Source organism: Aythya fuligula, chromosome 1 (genome assembly GCF_009819795.1).
Source record: "Aythya fuligula isolate bAytFul2 chromosome 1, bAytFul2.pri, whole genome shotgun sequence".
NCBI lineage: Eukaryota > Metazoa > Chordata > Aves > Anseriformes > Anatidae > Aythya > Aythya fuligula.
Window position 1 is genome coordinate 21,086,254 of NC_045559.1, and position 19,060 is coordinate 21,105,313.

Genomic DNA, 19,060 nt, shown 5'->3' on the forward strand with positions numbered 1-19,060 from the left:
TATACTAAGTTAAATAAACTTAGGAAGTAGCTATCACTGCGGTGGCAATCATGGGAGTCTGGACTACTACCTATCAGTGAACTGTTAACTTTCAGACATTTAAGTGGCATGTCTGCTACTTTCACCATTCAAGCTTTACTGTGAAGCAGCACCAAAGTGATCAGGACCAGGGCCCATTCTGTTTGGCATTACCATCACTGCAGCCAACAAGGGAAGATTTGACCATCTGATTTAGCATCTGTACAGCCAAAACAGGATCTTAAAATTGAAAGGATCCAGCAACCTCCAGTACAGATATTTTTACTTCAGGACCTTATATGAACTTGTCATCAGAGGTCATATCTTGTCATGGATACACTTTGGTTTTCAGATCCTACCACAGCTGTACAAACTTGATTCATTTTCAGTCTGAGGACATAGACAAAAACATGGTGTTTTTACTTCAGCTGGGAAGCTGAGCTCCACCACAGCCACTCTCTCACTCCCTCTGCTCAAAGTGAAAGGGGGAGAAAATACAATGAAAAGGGAACAAAGGTTAAGATAAGGGCAGGGAGATCATTCAACAATTATAATCACAGGCAAAACAAATTCAGCATAGGGAGATTAATGCAATTTATTACCTATTACTAACAAGCTAGAGGACTGAGAAACTGAAAGCAAATTAAAAACACCTGCCCCCCATCCTTCTTCCACCTCCTCCTCCTAAGCTGTACAGGGGAATGGGGTGTGTGGTCACTGCTGCTTCTTCATGGTCACTCTCTGCCCCTCCTCCAGTGTGGGGTCCCTCCCATGGGATGCTCTCCTTCCTGAACTGACCCTGTGGGTCAGGGAACTGACCCTGTGGGGGCTTCCCACAGGCAGCAGCTCCCCCCAGACCCCTGCTCCTGTGTGGGCTCCTCTCCATGGGCTGCAGCTCTGGCCCGGGGCCTGCTCCTGTGGGGGCTCTCCATGGACTCCAGCCTTCTCCAGGCCACAGCCACCTGCTCTGCTGGGGGCTCCTCCACCCATGGGGGGGCTGCAGCGTGGAGATCTGCTCCATGTGGGACCCATGGGCTGCAGGGGGACAGCCTGTTCCACCAGGGGCCTCTCCACAGGCCACAGGGGAACTGCTGCTGCCTGCCTGGAGCACCTCCTGCCCTCCTCCTGCCTTGACCTGAGGGTCTGCAGTGCTGGTTCTCACTCCTCTCTCCCAGCTGCTGTTGCACAGCAGTTTTGTTTGTTTGTTTTTGGTTTTGCTTTTCTTAAATCTGCTCTCACAGAGAGCAGATCACTTATTGGCTCGACTTTGCCCAGCAGCAGGTCCCTTTTGGAGCCAGCTGGAACTGGCCCTTATCTGACATGGGGCAGCTTCTGGACTCTTCTCATACAGGCCACCCCTGCAGTCCCCCACCCCCACTACCAAACCCTTGCCACGTAAACCAACCCTTCCTACAGAAAATACTTTTCCACTGGATGAAAGTGAGGAGACTAATGTTACAATGATCTCTCTGTTTAATGTGTTGTTTCTGGCTGCAATTGGAAGGGTATTAAAGGAAAAGCAGATGTCTGACTAGATCGGTGCTTCTGTTTCACAGCCAAAGCAAGTAACCAAATGCTTTAGAGGTGATGCCTTCCTGCCTCTGCGTTTGGAGCTGTGGCACTGAATGGAATAAGAATATATCTAGGAGGTATGCACTGTGGACAATTAAGTTTTAGTATTTAAGTTTTAGAGCCAAGCACCATTTGGCCTCTTGAGGGCCACTCAAAAAACTTGTGCTTCAATGTAGTAGCTACATCTCTTACACCATTTGTAAGTCTTCTGTAAATTGTTCCTTTTAAGTCTTGAAACAAAAAAACACATTCAGGTGGAAAATATTTTTTATTGATCAGCTTCTTCTTCCAGACCCTTGCTCCCCACCCATCTTCCTGATCCCACATGAGCAATTCCACATGGTTTCAGGATTTGTTATTAATCATCTTTTAATTGACTTTATTTCCTTGTTACACAACAGGAAGTAAGTATGTTTGACAGGAGTATTCATTGAAATAAAGCCCAAATGTTTGATAATCAGTACAGTGTGTAATATTATTCTCAACTGTTAAGTATAAATACTGATATAATGGGAAAAAAAATACTTCAATTACTTCCACCAAACTGTTTCCTTCTAGGTAGGCTGGATTTTCACATGACAGTTTTAAATAGGTATCAAACTGAAGACATGTACCTCCTCAGACAAATGGGAAAGTCATCTCCAATTCAAATACAAATGCAAACACAGAAAGCAGTTAGATATATTTAAGGAATATAGTCTGTCATGGTGAGGTCATGGCATGAGAAAATGAAGGAAATTACAAAGAAAGACAATGTAACAAAGATGAGAAAACTTCCTCTATTCTTCATTTCCCAAAAACTTTTTGCTTATGGTTTAAAAAGGGAAGTTACAAATAAGAATGTCTGAAATTCTTGTTCCATAGGTACATGAGGTACTGTGAAAGTATTTATTTATAGTATATGATATCAAAAACATCAATTTCAAAGGAAAATGTGAACCTGATTCTCTAACTACATGATCTAAGGGTTCTCTAACTACATGATCTAAGACACGGTTTGTTTTGAAATACTGGGAAATGAGGAATCATAATCCAGCTTCTTTTGGACACATTAAAATAGGCATAACTTGCTAAATTCTTCACCCATTTGAATAATCCCACAGTAATTTGGGGAATTTATTAAGGTGAGAGATAACAGTTTGCAAGTTACACCAAAATACAACTTGATGTTGCAAAGCCACTATGGAAATTGAAAGTGTGTTGTTAACTTCAATGCAAGGAATGCATACTCTTCATTCTGGGGGAGAAACAGAAGAGGTGAGATTTATTTTTTTTCATTTTCTCAGAACTGTGGGAGATTTCATTGCATTTATACTGTTGCAGTTAACAGTAAACTTAACAATTTACCTCTACCTTGAGGACTTGACTGTCACTATCCAAATCACTCAGTCATTTTGAACAAATGAAGAAAAATTAGATGGTTCTTTCTGAATGGTATCTTCTGGCAAGGCAAAAGGCAAAGACTGCCTCAAATCAAAGATGCATATGTTCTGCAGGACTGCATCTTTTTCTCATCTTCAAACAAAGGTTTTTCAGAGCATCTCTACTCTTTATGGAGCTCTAGGTTGCTCTTACTGTTCTAGTTTGCCTCTCAAAGGACTTTCTTGAAGGAAAAGTTTTTGAAAATCTCAGGGTCCTGCCAAGATCATACGTACATTGGCTGCATTAATTACCGATTTATTTTTTTTTACTGCATAGGAAAAAAATGCCCTTGTTTCAAAAAGAGTTATGGGAATGAAAAGATACAGTGGAACAGCTGAGCAGATGTATCCAATGAGTGAGAGCACAGAGGGGACTGTGATCTCCCTGCAAATGCTAGGGAAAAAGCAGGAAACAGATGCTAATAATATGAAGGTCATGCTCAGCAAATCTGAGATTGTTCTAGGGTTCTTGAAGTTCATCGCTTTACAATCTTCTTATTTTCACTGGTTAATTGTCTCCTTTAGTCCTCAGTCTTTGGCAGCAAGGTTGCTACCCCTGATGCCAGACTGTATATAGAGAGATCAAGAGGACAGGAAGAGGGGACAGACAGGAACCTGATATTCCTGACAGTAAGTATAAATTTCACTTTGACATTGTTTCTGTTCTTTAGCAAGAGTAATGGTATGTTTTCAGGATTAACAACTCTGTCAACTACTAAGAGTTTTTAAACAATGCATTAAAGAGAATGGCTGAATACCTGTGTGTCATGGCCTTTGCGGGGCTTCCATTACCATATGTGTGTCCACGAAAACCTAAAGAAACAAGTTCAAATGTAAGCTGCCATTGTGTTTTCCTTATGGTTCATATATTTATTTTCACATTAACTTATTCGGGTTATTTTTTGCATTTAGAATATATATGTTTCTTCCTAAATGGGTGAACTAATGTCTCAGAATATTTGGCTGCATTAAACAGAATCCAGAAAAGTGGGCAGAAGAAAAAAAAAAAAATGGAAAGGAAAGCAAAGTTTTGCCTTTGGTTTTGAATAACAAAATGCATGTTAATAACATCACTGCTCTTTCAGGCATGCTGGTGCTGCATGGTACCTTTAACATAATGTAGTAATGCTGTCGATTTCTATTTCACAAAAAATGTATATAGTAAGTATTTTCACTATGCCATCATAAGATCGTTTCTCATTTACTTTGACGTTTTATACAATTTAAATTGTCACAAATTATGGACAGATCCCATCTTTAATATTCCCTTTGTCCTTGTGTGGATTGTTTCTCGTAGCATCTTAGGTTCAAAGACACCCTAGATGAAATAGTCTTTAAGAAACTTTCATCATCTCTTGATTTTGAAAAGCTAATACTTGTGAACATTTTTGTTATAGAAAATAAACATTTGAGAATTCAAAACTCTTAGTAGTACACATGACAAAACAAGCAGTTTTGACTCCCAATGAGCTATTAAGAGCACAAGAATTACGTCAATGATCTGGACCCACACAGTTCAGTGTCCCATCACTGATGCTGGCTTGCTCCACCTGTCTCAGAGGGAAGTTTCAGTAATCCCCTCCTGATCAGATGGCAGAGATCGATTCATCCCCCTGCTAATATGGATGGCATTATCCCAAAAATATGAATTTTGGCAGAAGCCATGAAGTGTGTTGCATGTATCCTTCATACAAAAAAGCGATCACATATTACAGTTCTGATGTACTTGATATGCACAGTTTATCTTTTATTTTTTTTCCTCACAATATCAATTTTCACAGTATCTCCACAAATTCTTCATCAGAACAGAGACTAGGATGACAAATTCCACATTTTAATCAAATAACGTCCAAAAAGTTCTTTACTCGATTTTCAGTGTTCCACCATTTTCATTTAATACACAGACCTGTTCTTTCATACTATAAAGCAGCGGGGAATTCCCAGGCTGCCATCTCTGGAGCCTTCTGTTATTTTAGATGCTTTTGTCATATCCTTCGCGTTTGTTAAAAGGAAACTATGAATAAGGAAAATGCATCCAGATTACATGAATCACATCACTCAGTATTTAATTGATTCACCTTGAGTGGGCTTGTTATGAGTTTGTAAGTACAGAAAAAAGGGAACTAGTGGTATGCCAGTGCTTGCAGAGATATACAGTTAGACTACAAATTCAAGCCCCCTCCTTTTAAGTATCAGAAAATATGTCATAGAAATTGCTGTTTTTATAATGAACTGGGAGAGACAGTGTTTGCTTGGGTGGGTTTGGGGAGTTTTTTTGGCAATGAGAAGGCTCAGTTTGAGCCTTCTCTCAGCTTGACTCCTTTCAGACTTTTTAATTCTAATCAATCTAATCCTCTGCTCATTTCTATAAACCCCAAAGGCTTTTACTGAAAATTCACTAGCTTTTATAGTGACATACTCTTAGGATTTGGAGATTCAGAATCCTCTGGCATCGTGAGCATATCTGAGTGCACCTCAAATCACAGTAATATCCTCAGAGTGCTTCAGTGGAGAGAACTTCCACCATCCCATTTGCAGAGGTGGAGGATTAACAGTAGGGCTATGCTGCAATCACTACAGTGACAGAACTGTGTGCCTACTTGCCAAGGATTGTTCTTAACTAGTTAACTCATGTACCAACAGCAAGGTAAATATAGGTGTGGTATGCAGAACTTGGCACAGGCTAGAAAATTCAACCAAGAAGCAGAGAAAACACAGCCACACAAGTTGCCCTTGCAGTAGCTAATTAAAAACTACTTCAGGTATGAGTACATTGTCTATAAAGGAAGCTGAGCATATCTAGTTCACATGTAGACATTGACATATAGTCAGAGGAATCCTATCTCAGTTTCTCAATGAAAGCATGCTTCACCTGAGATGCTCTCTTCCGTACAATCAAGACCTAATTTTTCTTTTGTTATCGTTAATACTTACCACAGTGGATATCACAGATCTGCAGTGGAACTGAATAATCTACATCTGTCCTCCAGCCCTTGTAAAAGAAATAATTGAGTCTTATTCCACTTTCAGCAGTACTGTTACTAAATACTTCTGTTGACATAAATAATAAAGCATTGCTTTATTAGTCTACTCAACAGATTGCACTCTTAATCTGTTTTTAAATAAATGCATATGGAGACTGTGGTCTAGTGAGACGCAATCACTTTTAGGTTTCCAGAGGATAAAGCTAATCAGATTTTTTATTTTTTTTTTTGAGAATTATACTCCAACAATGTATTATTTACACAATAAACAATTTATACTGGAGAATATCAATTTTATCACCGAATCTGACTTTCCACCAGGGAAAGAAAAATAACTCTCCTTGCCAAGAAGGCTTTTGCCAATCTCACTTTCATCCTGTCCTTTTCTTCCTAACAGCAAAAAGTGAAGCTGGCAAGGGCCCTCCAGGGCAGCTGCTGGAGCCTCATAGCTCTGGCTGCCAGTCACTCTTGTCTGGTGTCTGTTGAGAACATTAACTCCAGAGAGGAATAAACCTATCATCTTCATGATCATTTTCTATTAATGTTGTCTTAAAGTAGTTTAGCTACAGCGGTGTAGCATAAATGTCAGAAATTTGCTCTGCTGTGCTTTCAGGAGTGCTAATTCCAGCATACTTTGTACTTAGTGTACTGTTAGCTAACTGCCTAACCTTTCTAGCAAATGTCAATTTTTGAAAGATTCATCTATGAGTTGCTTGGATCTTTCAGCTAACTATTACAAAGGAACCTATAAAGACCGGATTAACAATTCCCTGTTGATATTCCTTTATTTGGCACTTACAAAGAGGAAAGATTGTGGAGAGCACCTTCTCTGTTAATTAATATCATCTCAACAAGAGGTGGTGGCAGTGCATCAAGCCATAAATAACGCTCTTTGCCAATTCCATTTGCACAGTGATCAGATCTGGTTAGGAGGAGGAAGCTATGGGAGTTCCAGCTGTTTTTTGTTTGTTTGTTTGCTTGCTTGTTTTATTGGGGGGGAGGGGGGGGGAGGGGGAACATGGAGGGAAGGGGATTAATGATGATGTGTTTATTTTGTACATAGTACTTGGCAAAATCAAGACTCATACCTGAATGCAAATTGTTGATCCACACATTTCCTGTGACATAGTGATTGATACAGAATCACCCTAATGAGTAAGAAAGAAAGAAGTTATTTTCCACACCTCAGAACAAAGAAAATGTATTTTTCTTTCCACCTCTCTGGTTCCTTTGCCAATAATAGTACATGTCCTACTATGCTGGAAAATTAATAAAGTATACATTCATTATGGAAGGTTACTTATTTTCAGAAATACCTCTAGCTCTCTATAACCATCAGCAGTTGGTGTCATTTTGCTAAATACAATTTGGACAGCACAGGAAGAGAGCTAATATTCCTGCATTTTGTGAAGTACATAGTATTAAAATGGAGGAGTATTAAAAAAGGGAGTATTAAAACTCCCTGCCAAGCCTGCTGACACCATGTTAGCCACTGAACATCTTCACTTCTATCCCCTGGTGTATGTGAGTTGAAGGAATAACCCTTTCTTTGCAGTTCTTGTGGGTTTCCGATCATATTGTATGCCAAGAACAAGCTCAGCCTTAGGGTAAAATTGTCCTAAATGACTGTCCTGACACTTAACATTTGATTGTTTATGGTTTGTCCTCAAAACAGTGTTAGTTTGTCCACTAATAACTTTGCATCCTACACCGTTTTCTTTAGTGTGGCAAACTCCTAAAATAATTTGGGGTAAATTAGGTGAATATGTTCTTGCTCAAGCACAACTGAACAGTGATTACTAGAAGGAACATCGGTTTCTGGGAACACAAAGCTAAATCATGATGAAAATTTTGTGTGTATTGCTCACAGTGGTAAGACAGGAACTGTACATAATTTACATTGGTTCCCATAGTGTCAGAGTAGCAGAGGAAATCACAGCTTTGTACCAGAGGGAAGGAAAAAGCATTTCTAAATGCAGCAGTGCCCTTCATGAAAGACACAGTATAACAGCTGGCTCTGACTTATCAGTGCTCTACCATTACCTTTCTTACTTTGCAATTCACACAGGGAACCTTTAAAACTGAAAGTCTACATTCCACAGATTTTATTTGAAATAAGCCATCTGAAAGGAAGTGCCACTGCTAAGTGTTCACTGAACATAGTCTTTGACAACTCTGGTACTGTAAAGATCTCCATTTCTGCCAGTAATACAGCACTTCCCCAGATATCTTGCCCTGTTAGAACAGACTCTTGATAGTTCCACCTGTGCTCTCAGCTCTGAAATCTCTTGACAGTGCAGTTACCACTTCAGCACATCTTCAGCTTGTGCAACAAAACTCAGAGTTGGAAATCTCTGCTTTTAACAGCTGGTCTGTTACACTTGGAACCAGAGATGTAATAAAAACCAAAACAGATGTAATAAAAACCAAAACTGATTTATTAGAAAATAAATTCAGTGTCCACCCCTTTGAGTTTAAGAAGTTGCCTGCTTCATAGTTACCTGCTTGTCAACTACCCCTTGGTATGTGCACCCTGCACACTGAAAGGATCAGAGGTACTTCAAAAATCAGTTGCAGCTTATACATGCAGACAGTGACAAACTACAGCTAGAATATATCCTAAAGAGGACAGGTGTAGGAACTACAGTATGCTTGTGTCTTCTATAACACAACCCCATGAAGAGAATTCAATGGACACAACAAGGAATAACAGTACAAATCATAAGATCCAGATTTCTCAACTTTCTCAAAATCTGTCATGCAACATCTCATATGCTTCGTAGGCAGGGCAATGGCAAGAGCACACCTTTGGGGGTGGACATAAGACTACTGAGAAGCTGGCAGTTGAAACAGCAGGGTGCCTACAGCTCCTACAAACTATTTTGCTAATATTCTCCTAATAGAAAAATAATGTTATGAGCACTCTTAAGCTCTTTGACCCTGCCTTCCAGATGTACCTCCCAACAGATCACAGGTCAGGCCAACACGGTAATTGGTACACAGGCCTGAAGGGCAAGGGCAAGCCACAGTGCTGCACTGAAAACATATGGGATACATGCTTAGCTGCAGGAGAGGAATGAGGCTCCCATTTCATGACAAGCTGCTGCCTGAAATAGCAGTCTCACCCTTCAACAATCTTCTCCTCTCTCCCTTCCTTTTGCTGGAAGAAGCAGTTGTGTACTCACACAGTCAGATGGCTCGTACAGTTAATTTGGCTGACTACTCACCTTTTTCTGTATTGAGATTTTTTTGGCAGCCATGAGATTTAGAGTGGCTCAAGATCATTGTGGAAGTATGCCTCAAGTCTTCTATTTCATGAGTGAGATTTGAGATCAGTTGCATCAGTGACCAATATATGAAAAGCTAATAGTTTATATATACATAATACAAAGAGTGCACTACCAAAACGATGTTAAAAGAATAAGAAGGTTCCACTCAATAGTCACTTTCTTTGATGTGACCTATTTGACTTCAGCATCCTTATTTATATTTTGCACAGAGTGAGGTCAGAATTAGAACTACGTGCTTTAAATGTTCTGGTAATTGTTCCAATAAGTACATGCATGTGTTTATCAATGCTTTCAAGCTGCAGAGCAATAAATGGAATAATAAATAAACACAGATTTCATAAAAAGTATGCCAGTCTTGAAGAAATAATATATACAAACCACAGAGACTGAATGGTGCATCCCAAGTGAGTCACATGAGGCCAGCTGTGTCTTGTTACACACAAGCACTGAGAAGTGTGCCTTGGTTTGGGACGTGAAGAAAACTTGTATCTGATCAGCAACTGCAGCAGTTCTCATTTTCCAAGCTGATATTAGGGGGGGAAATACTTATTTTTAGATGTGCAAGACCATATTTTATATTTCAAATTGGTGTATTTAAAACAAAACCTTTTTAATTAGTTGAGTAACTAATGAGAAAGTAACTATTCTCATTACTTTTCTCATTACTTTTTCATTATTATTCTCTTATTACTTCTTCATACTGATAAACACTTAACCTACCGGGAAGTTTATACATACAATTAACAAGCTGTCAAATCTCTTTGCTATAATTTATAAGCTACAGTGATGTGAATACATTTCTAAAGTGAAAGGTTACTTACTGGAGAAGGTGAGTGAGTGATTTATTATTATTATTATTATTTTAATTTAATAATATGTAGTAAAAAAATGTGCTTACCTGGAAATTCTCCATGTGCGAATGGACATTTAACCCAAGAGCCTTGCTTGGTTGTAAACTGAAACCGGAGAAATTGGTTAGGAAAACTGATTTTTAAATTTCAGTCTGTAGCTACAGATTCAAGTAGAGATAATCAGTGCATTCCAGAAAGGTGCAGAAAAAGAATTCACAGCTTTCCTGCTTTATAGTATCTTCCAATACTTGATTTAAATTAGGTCCACAATTCTTCAGACATTTACACACACACTAAATTTTACAGAAACATGTAGTTCCATTGACTTAAAAGTAGCCTAAAAGAAAATAATAATATGCCTATATTAATCTTACGCGGCACTTTTTCTCACCTGGAATAATAAACAGTACTCCAGCAAATGTAGTGTATCGATCATTTTTATTATTGAATATTCAATATGGGCAATATTCCACATTAAGTTTAATGCAAGCTTCAGAGTTTGCATATATGACCTTTTTTTTAAGTGGTGAAAATGGAGGGCACAATCTGACCCATGTCCTATCGTTGCTGCTGCACTTCCAAAGAACCTCCTTGTACTGGGTCTGCAGGGATGGAGTCACCCTTCCCTGCAGCAGCCCACACAGTGCTGTGCTGTACACCTGTAGCTAGAACAGCCCTGGTATCACTCATGTTGTGTCTATTGCTGAGCAGTGCTGGCAACATCAGGACTCCCTCCAAACGCCTGATCCTGCAGGCTGAGGGTGGGCAAGAGGTGGGGAAGGGACATAACCAGGGCAGCTGACCTAAACCAACCAAAGGGATGTTCCGTGCCAGATGGTGTCACACTCAGCAGTAAAAGGAGGGAAGGGGGAAGGAGAAGGACGTCTCTCATTATGAAGACGTCTGTCCTCCCAAACAACCACTGTATCAAGGCTCTGCTTCCCAGGATGTGGCCAAACACTGATGGGAAATATAAAATAATGTTTTTTTTTTCTATCTGCATGCTTCTGTGCAGCCTTGTCTTGTTTTCTTCCTCTTCCTTTTCCCTTTAATTAGATTATCTTAACCTCAAACTATGAGCTTTTTTTCTCTTGCCAGCACACTTTTTTCTCCCCATCTGCTTCTGAGGAGTGGGAATAAGAGAGTGGTTGTGGTGGAGTTCAGCTGCTCAGCTGGGTAAAACCACGACACTGTTATTAATTTAATCTTTCACATTTCTTTCATTCTTACTTCCTAGTCATCAGAGCTATAAAACAAAACATTAATCCTAAAGAATATTAGCAATTCATTTTTTAAAGCTGACAGACAGAGGACAGGAAAGATATCTTGTACAAATAAATCACTGTACCTTCATGCAAAGCCTCGGGTGAGTGTCCACACGAGAATACTTAACCTGCTTGAAAAGACAGCACTTGTCATTAGCTAGTTTCATTGGCTAGTTTCAGAAAATTAATTACCCCAAATTTTCTTGGTTTTATTACTGAGAAAGGAACTGGTTTATTTGCTTTATAAACATCTTAGTAAGTTACTCACATAAAATAGTAAGAAAATTGGGTTACTGAATAATTATCTTCTTTTTATCTGTAATGTAGCATTTTTATAGTCAGCCTGACCCTTTAGAGTTTAATTAATTGATTTTGTGGTGACTCGTACAAAATTCTGGTTACACAGTTGTCTCCTTCCAGTCCCTTTTTTACCACCGATCAACAGTACTGCAGACCATTTAAACATATACTCAACATTGTTGTTGAATTAAGACTTCCACCTTCAGTTTAGAAAATTCTCAATTTTCAGTATCCCTATTCAAGAAAAAACTTAAACATAGACTGAACTTTAGAAACCTAAAAAAAAAAAAGTCACATTCTTGATTAACAATTGTTTACCTCCCCAAAGGCTTCGCCATAAAAAGCCTTTTCTCATATAAGCCATTAGTACCTATTAAATGATGTTACTATAACAAACACCATTGCTCACGTGACTGAGCACAATGGATCCAACACACAAAACATAGTATCATGACCAAAGTAACACCTCTTTCATGTAGCTTTTTTGAGGACAACACAACGGATGTACTTAGGCTTATCTACAGTAGGTTCACAGAAGATATTTCCATGAGAATCCATTCAGAAGTGGAGACAGAATTGCCATTGATAGAGAAAGCCCCATCCTCATTAGAGAGAACAGTTACATAGCATTTGGGCCTAAAAGTGCATAGTTTTAGAGTGTGCAGCATTGTGTGGATTTACTGGGAAGCTGGTACTATTGGAGGAATCTCTGCAATTGTCTCCAGCACAGTATACAAATGTTCTTCAAGGTTTATAGTATAAGAAATGGACTAAATTTAATGTGTGATTCTGTAATACCAAACTTTTTGCAATGGAATAGAAAAATTCATCCTCTCCAATAATATTTGTTCAGCCATTAAAAGCAATAAGTACAGGAAAACACTCATTGTCTGTAATAAACCAACCTTGCACTGTGTTCTGAGTAATAGATATGACCATTACCAGCCAAATCTCATTATATGCTTCTTTATTTTTCCTTTTTTTTTTTTTTTCTACTGCAATGAATGAGCTGTGCTTGTTGTCAGCAGATGATGAATCCCATAGGGACCATTCACATGTGTAAAATTAAATATATTTGTTTTTGCAAGATCAAAGCTTTGCTGAAACACATAATATGGTGAATCTGAACAATCACTGAACACTTGGCCAATCAAAACACTTTCCTAATCAAAAAAGCATTCAAAAGTTTTGAGTCAACTCCCCCAGATCATTTCATCAGAATAAGACTCATAAAGTTTCAAAAATTAAGAATTTGTATTTGATTGGTTTGGTTTTTGAATTGTTACATAAAGTTTACTAGCTCTTCACAATCAAGAAAGCCTGAAACTTACTTTTCAGGATGAAAGCAGGAATTCTAACCATCCTCATAAATCCAATACATTCAGTATTGTGAGATTTATGGTTGAAGTACATAGCAGTTCAAGATAATTGCATTTAAATTCCTTTTCAACTTTAGAATATAAATGCTGGAGGAACTGAGCAATGCCCACAATTTCAAGACATTGAACCCAGGCTGAGGCAGTCATTTCAAAGAGATCTTAATAGAGTATAAAACTACCATGACCTATCAAGGTACCATTACCTCTCCAGTAAGATCTAAGGAGATTTAGATTCATCTCAATTATATTTTAGATGTCTAAATGTTAAATATCCAATCCAATCACAATAGACCCTTGTCATTTGTGAAGAGAAACGTGAAATGAGAAACTCAGTGAAGAGAAATGGGTACCTTCAGAGATGTATCCCTCTGGACTTTTTTATATACCCATCATCAGATGAGAAGAGTTGTCCTTTGAGTATGTCTGCTTCATTTGCTTACTTTAAAGGGAATCTGAGATGAATAGTTCAGATTTGAACACCTATCTTTTAGACAGCAAAGTCAGGGAAGATGAATCATGTCTTTACTATAAATGAAAAGCAGACCCTATTGACCCCAAAGAATTTAGTAAACATTACTAGCTTTATAGTCATCTCCACATTTTATTTGTTAGTAGTGAGTCATCCATTATTGAGCTTTCTGAATAAATTATGTGGTTAGAGTACAAGAAGAGACTGTGGTTATAAATAGTTTTAAGTATCAGAGAAGAAGAGAGGAATTTGCAACTGCTCTTATTCCAAAGTCTAGCTGTTCATGTTATGCATTGATTTGGTCATGGCCTTCACTCTCAGTGGTTGAATATATCTGCATAGCTCTTACCTTCTCAGGAAAATGTTTGGAAGAGTTTTGTATATCTTCACAGTGGTCATTAGACTTTGTTAATCTGCATAGGTTAACCGTGACAAGCACAGGACAAGCTGGTTCCCAAGCTAGGGTTTGTGTTGCTGGATTATAAACAATATTATCCCATAGCACCTTTGTATCTGTGAGAAAAAGTAGAAACATTGTTCAAAATGTCAAAAAATGAATAAAAACCTTTCCTAAAATTGGTACCTATGTATGTGCTTAAAACTAAAACCATTGCAATTCTGTTCCCTTGTCATTTACACCAATCAGGAGTGTTTCATGCTGTGACAGTGTAAAACAGTAATTCATCCCACTGAAGTGTTGGCATTTGCTGTACAGATCATCTCATCAACCTGAGAGCTTAGCCTGGTCAGTCTCCTACTATGATGACAGATAGGCATCACCAGGGAATGTTGCTTTAGATCTTAAGTAGGTCACATAACCTCCTGGAATTGCATTCCTTGACTATCAATCATAGAAGGAGTGTAATGCAAGTACATTTCTAGCCAAGGACCTTCAGTATATGGTAGATTCAAATGAATTCATACGCTAATGATTGGAGGTCCTGGCACTGGAGGCTCAGGCTCCATGAGTGTTCTGAAGAACTTACATGCACGTACCGCAATGAATATGTAAGCTATAGAAAGAGCATGAGCGTTCCTGTAAGTGCTCTCCATTGCATAAATAGTGTATTTTCCCTTTTTATTTAGTCAAACTGCACTCCATTGCTGCAAAGGGATGGTACTGTCACAGTCACTATATTCTGCCACAACAAAATAAACCAACAGTGAAGCCTGGGTTAACTGAGGAGGAAATTGCTTCCATTCTAACACAAATGTATTGGTCCTGCAAGAACGTGAAAGCATTGCAGTGGATATCTATGCATTTTAATGGAGTTTGGAGGTACTGCTGGAGGTTGATGTTTGTAATTGCTCTCAGAGGTTGTTTTGTTGTGTTTTTTTGTTTGTTTGTTTGTTTTTTAATCAAATACTAAAATCCCTTACTACTCAGCATCATCTGGATCAAAAATATACTAGTACTTATGCTGGACTAAACAAAATAAAACTATTCGTCAGGATGTACTTTTTCTATCTCCTTGGTAGAACTTCTGGTAAAGACCTATACAATATGAGAATTTCATTTTCAGCTGTCATCTCAGACCAAAATCTGACTTTGTTGGAACAATTTATGCAAATAGTTTCCCATTATGTATACGATGTTCCATATGCAGTTAACTGTCATCTTTCTCAATTCCCATTAACTTCCCTTTCTGAATTCCCAATAATCTTCTATTTATTACTGGTTTCCTGTTTGATAACAAAATGTGTTTAAAAACTTGTTTTCACCTTCATTCATTTCTTGTTCTTGCTCGTAATGAGCTAGCTTGAGATATCTATTATAATAAATAAGTAGGCAAGCTGATTTTATTGCCTGGTTATCTACTCTCCTATGTGTTATAACTGACACTAGAGAATAAATTTTTAAAAATGCTCCTCTTGACGGGGGGGGGGGGGGGCAGGGGGGAGGGAAAGAGTGACTTTTTCTTCATCTCTCCAGTCTCTCCTTCAAGATAGGTGTCAGGAACCTTCTTCAAATCTTTCTTCAAAGCCCTCTCCTCACGTCAGCATTCCTTGCATGTGACTTCAGAAAATGTGGGAAATGACTAGAAAGTTACTTAGTGTTTATATTGGCAGAAATTTTATGAACAATTTGTTCTGAAAGTTATTTCATCTACCCACAATATAACAATGTGACGATTTCCTTGCAGTTTTGCAATGCCTGGTTTTCACCTTAGATTAATTTCAAATTGTGACATATTACTGGAACTGCTGAAAAACAGTCAGATAAAGAGTAATCACAAAATACTTGCCATTTTCAAAGGGACAAAGTTGTATCCTCCTTGCATCTGGAACTGCCAGCCAACCCTATAACCCAAAAAGTTTCCGTTAACTAGAGATTTTCAGGAACATGAGTTTTTAACATTTCAGAAAGAATGCGACAGAACAAACATCCCACCAAAGACACATATGCTATGTTTATTAGTTTGGGGAAGCATTTTTTTTAAGTATATTTTGCACTAGATATCTGTTTTATTGTTCATCATTATGGGGTTCATTATGGAGCTCATAAACTAAGGTGATTTCTTCTACCCCTATATTCCTTCTATTTCTAAGTCATATATTTTAGCCCAATTTCATTTAGGAAGTCTTACAGTTTGATTTTCATTGTTTCTTACACTGTCATTATATTCTAGGGGTAACCAAAAACAATAGAGAATCATAATACAAGATCTCATGGCTTTTGTTATGGTTAAGAATGTATCCCTAAAATCTGAGGACTAATACTTAACCCAATCCTGCAAGTATCTAACGCATGTCTGCTACTATAACCTAATTATTTAGATTCATGTGCAAATATATTTATTACTCACAGTCCCCATCTGTTCTTTCAGCAGTCATATTATGGGATTTTCTATATATATGATAGGAGAAATAATATCTTTCTAGTGATCTCCCACCTTTCAGAGTGAAATAAAACAAAATACACTAGGTTTGGAAGAGACCTCCTGGTTCAACTTGCATATTTCGCGTATCAAGGTATGCGAGATAAGGTGCCTAAAATATATACATCTGAATGTAGATTAAATGCCTAAATTCCTATTACAGTGGCCATATGAAGATGTAGACAATGCAGCCAGTGGAGTCTACAGTTCTATCCAGCTCATCTCAATAAGCAAATACTCTTGGTTCACTGAGTAACTTTATAGGCTCTGCTGATTGCATTAGCCAGATTACCATTGACTAAAGAGCTTGGACATCTAATACAAATGTAGATATCTACATCTGGACATCAAAAATGGACATCATTCCATTTTTGCTAATCATTATTGAATACAGATGCAAGATTTGCCTACATTATTCCATAGAAAGCCTTACATTTACTTTTGTGTTAGCTTAGAATAATCTAGCCCAGTAGACCTTTGTTCAAATTTACATCATGTAAGCATGTTCATTTAATCATCGTATGATGAACTATTACATCTAGATTTTTTTCCTCCACAGTTAGTTCTAAAGTAGGACTCACAATGGACAAGTTGTTTTATCAGACCACATACACGAACATGGACTTCATACTTCATCCTCCTTCAGTTATTTCACATATGAAGATATCCAGTCTCTTGATTCTCTTCAATTACACCACTCAGCTGCATTTTCAGCAAATCTCATTAACACATTCCCACCTTCTGTGCCCATGTGATCACCCAAAATATTTATATAAGACCCAAGTGTCTTATATAGACCTAAGTGTCTTACATAGACCTTATATAGACAGACCTAAGATCCTTAAATAACCTTTCTACTAGTACTGCCCCATTCAACAGAAGTAGTTTAATTAGCCCTCCATGGAGGTGTTATCTACCATACGAATCTTGTAAGCCCCAGCTTCCTCAGTTCATCTTTTAGTTTCACATGTTTCTACATCAAATTCAGATAAAATTTGCTGTCTTTCCATTACTTATAAAAAATCAAATTAGCCTTACACAATACTTTCCATAAATTAATGTAAATTGTATTCATTTTTCCTTTTATCTCCATTTTTTAATTAGTGTTTTCTGAAAAATCTCCTCTGCATTTACATAACTATAAGGTCAGATGAACCTTAGTCAAAAACATATCTCTAGAGCCTTTTCGTACGGATTTTTCCTCCTTTTTTTTAGCACAAATACCAGATAAAATTTCTTTAATCAGAAACACAAGTACACATAAAATCCAGACTGTTACCTCAATGCAAAGACAAGGAAGTAGCTGAGAATATTTCAGAGAAACTGATTTTAAAGCGTCCTTCCCTTTTATCTGAAATGAAAAAGATGGTCATGAATCCAGGACAGTAAATAACTTTCAATAAAGTTAAATAAATACATAGAAGGTTATTTCTTATACATATGATCTCAGTGAACATTCCTACATACAATTCTCACACAAGTTCAAGAAAGCAATGCTTCAAGCTTTAACTCACCACAGCAAATTGTCCCACATCTTCACAAGTAAACCATTTGTGACACAAACGAACATAATAATCTTGATCTCGAAGAAAGTTGGATACATTCACTGATATGATTTTCTTTGCCCTTTCTACATTATAATCTAACTTTCCAGCTGAAAAATAGAAGTCAAAGGTAGAATTATTACACCTGCTTCTGTATTGCTTTATATATTTCTGACTTCATTATTGCTTTATAAAAGATACAGAATGAATCTTGTAACTTGATAGAGATGAAACTCAACATTTATAGATTCTTACCTAGGATATTTGAATTCATTCTTTTTGTATACTGTTATTCCTAGAGGTCACCTTATTTTATAACATATCATAATTTTCAAGATAAAAACTTTCAATATTACTAATTTTAAATTAACATTGTCAATATTGAGAAGCCAGGACATCTGCTGATTGTACTTCAGCTTCAGTATGAGAAATATTATGTAGATCATATACAAATAATTGAAACAGACACACTAATAACTACTTCAAAAGCTGATTATCCTAAGGCTGAAATCTTGTTTCTTTGAAAATATGTGCAATTATGTCAGATAAATAAAATTTCTTCTTAGTATCTTTTTATTATTATTATTATTCACAAGTACCCCAAAATTAGGATAGCATTTTTGCAAATTAACCTGATTATGAAATCTGTCTATAGACAAAATATGAAACTAGTAATACCAAGTGCATGATAAGGACATAAACCTATTTTCAAAAACTTAAGTATTAAATAGATTGTAAATATTTTTACCTGCTATCTAGCATTTCCAAGTCTATACAGAGAAACACCAAACATTTCCAGGACTTTCACTATCCAATATATAAGTAGCAATAGATGTAAATTGTCTTTTTTTTTTTTTCTGCTTATTCAGCTATGAAAACATATCATTGTACAGGTCACCAGAAATATCTCACTGCTTCCAGTTATATAAAAGATCAGCTCACCCAAACAAGCTGGAATATATTTTCCCACGTCACTGTTTTTGCAATCTGTAAAATAGAAGCCAGAAGTTTCTTCAGTGCTGCTTTATTGATACAGATGTGTAACTAAGGCTGCCAAATTATCCAATAGTTTACCAACAGTAAGCCTA

The 19,060-nt window shown here is 37.3% G+C and overlaps 1 protein-coding gene across 1 annotated transcript in view; it reads right to left on the minus strand.

Annotated features, from left to right (window-relative positions):
- Positions 1 to 1,898: 1,898 nt before the first annotated feature.
- The window catches only part of IL17REL (interleukin 17 receptor E like), a 55,923-nt gene continuing 38,761 nt past the window's right edge, over positions 1,899 to 19,060 (minus strand). Inside the window, exons 7-18 of the mRNA XM_032200113.1 lie at positions 18,915 to 18,959; positions 17,943 to 18,082; positions 17,708 to 17,779; positions 15,796 to 15,850; positions 13,899 to 14,062; positions 11,485 to 11,529; positions 10,184 to 10,241; positions 9,664 to 9,809; positions 7,084 to 7,143; positions 5,946 to 6,003; positions 3,770 to 3,824; positions 1,899 to 2,827 (exon numbers count right to left, since the gene is read on the minus strand). Of these exons, the coding sequence (XP_032056004.1) occupies positions 2,800 to 2,827; positions 3,770 to 3,824; positions 5,946 to 6,003; positions 7,084 to 7,143; positions 9,664 to 9,809; positions 10,184 to 10,241; positions 11,485 to 11,529; positions 13,899 to 14,062; positions 15,796 to 15,850; positions 17,708 to 17,779; positions 17,943 to 18,082; positions 18,915 to 18,959 (926 nt within the window). The 3' untranslated portion in view covers positions 1,899 to 2,799. The remainder of the gene's footprint in view (positions 2,828 to 3,769; positions 3,825 to 5,945; positions 6,004 to 7,083; positions 7,144 to 9,663; positions 9,810 to 10,183; positions 10,242 to 11,484; positions 11,530 to 13,898; positions 14,063 to 15,795; positions 15,851 to 17,707; positions 17,780 to 17,942; positions 18,083 to 18,914; positions 18,960 to 19,060) is intronic.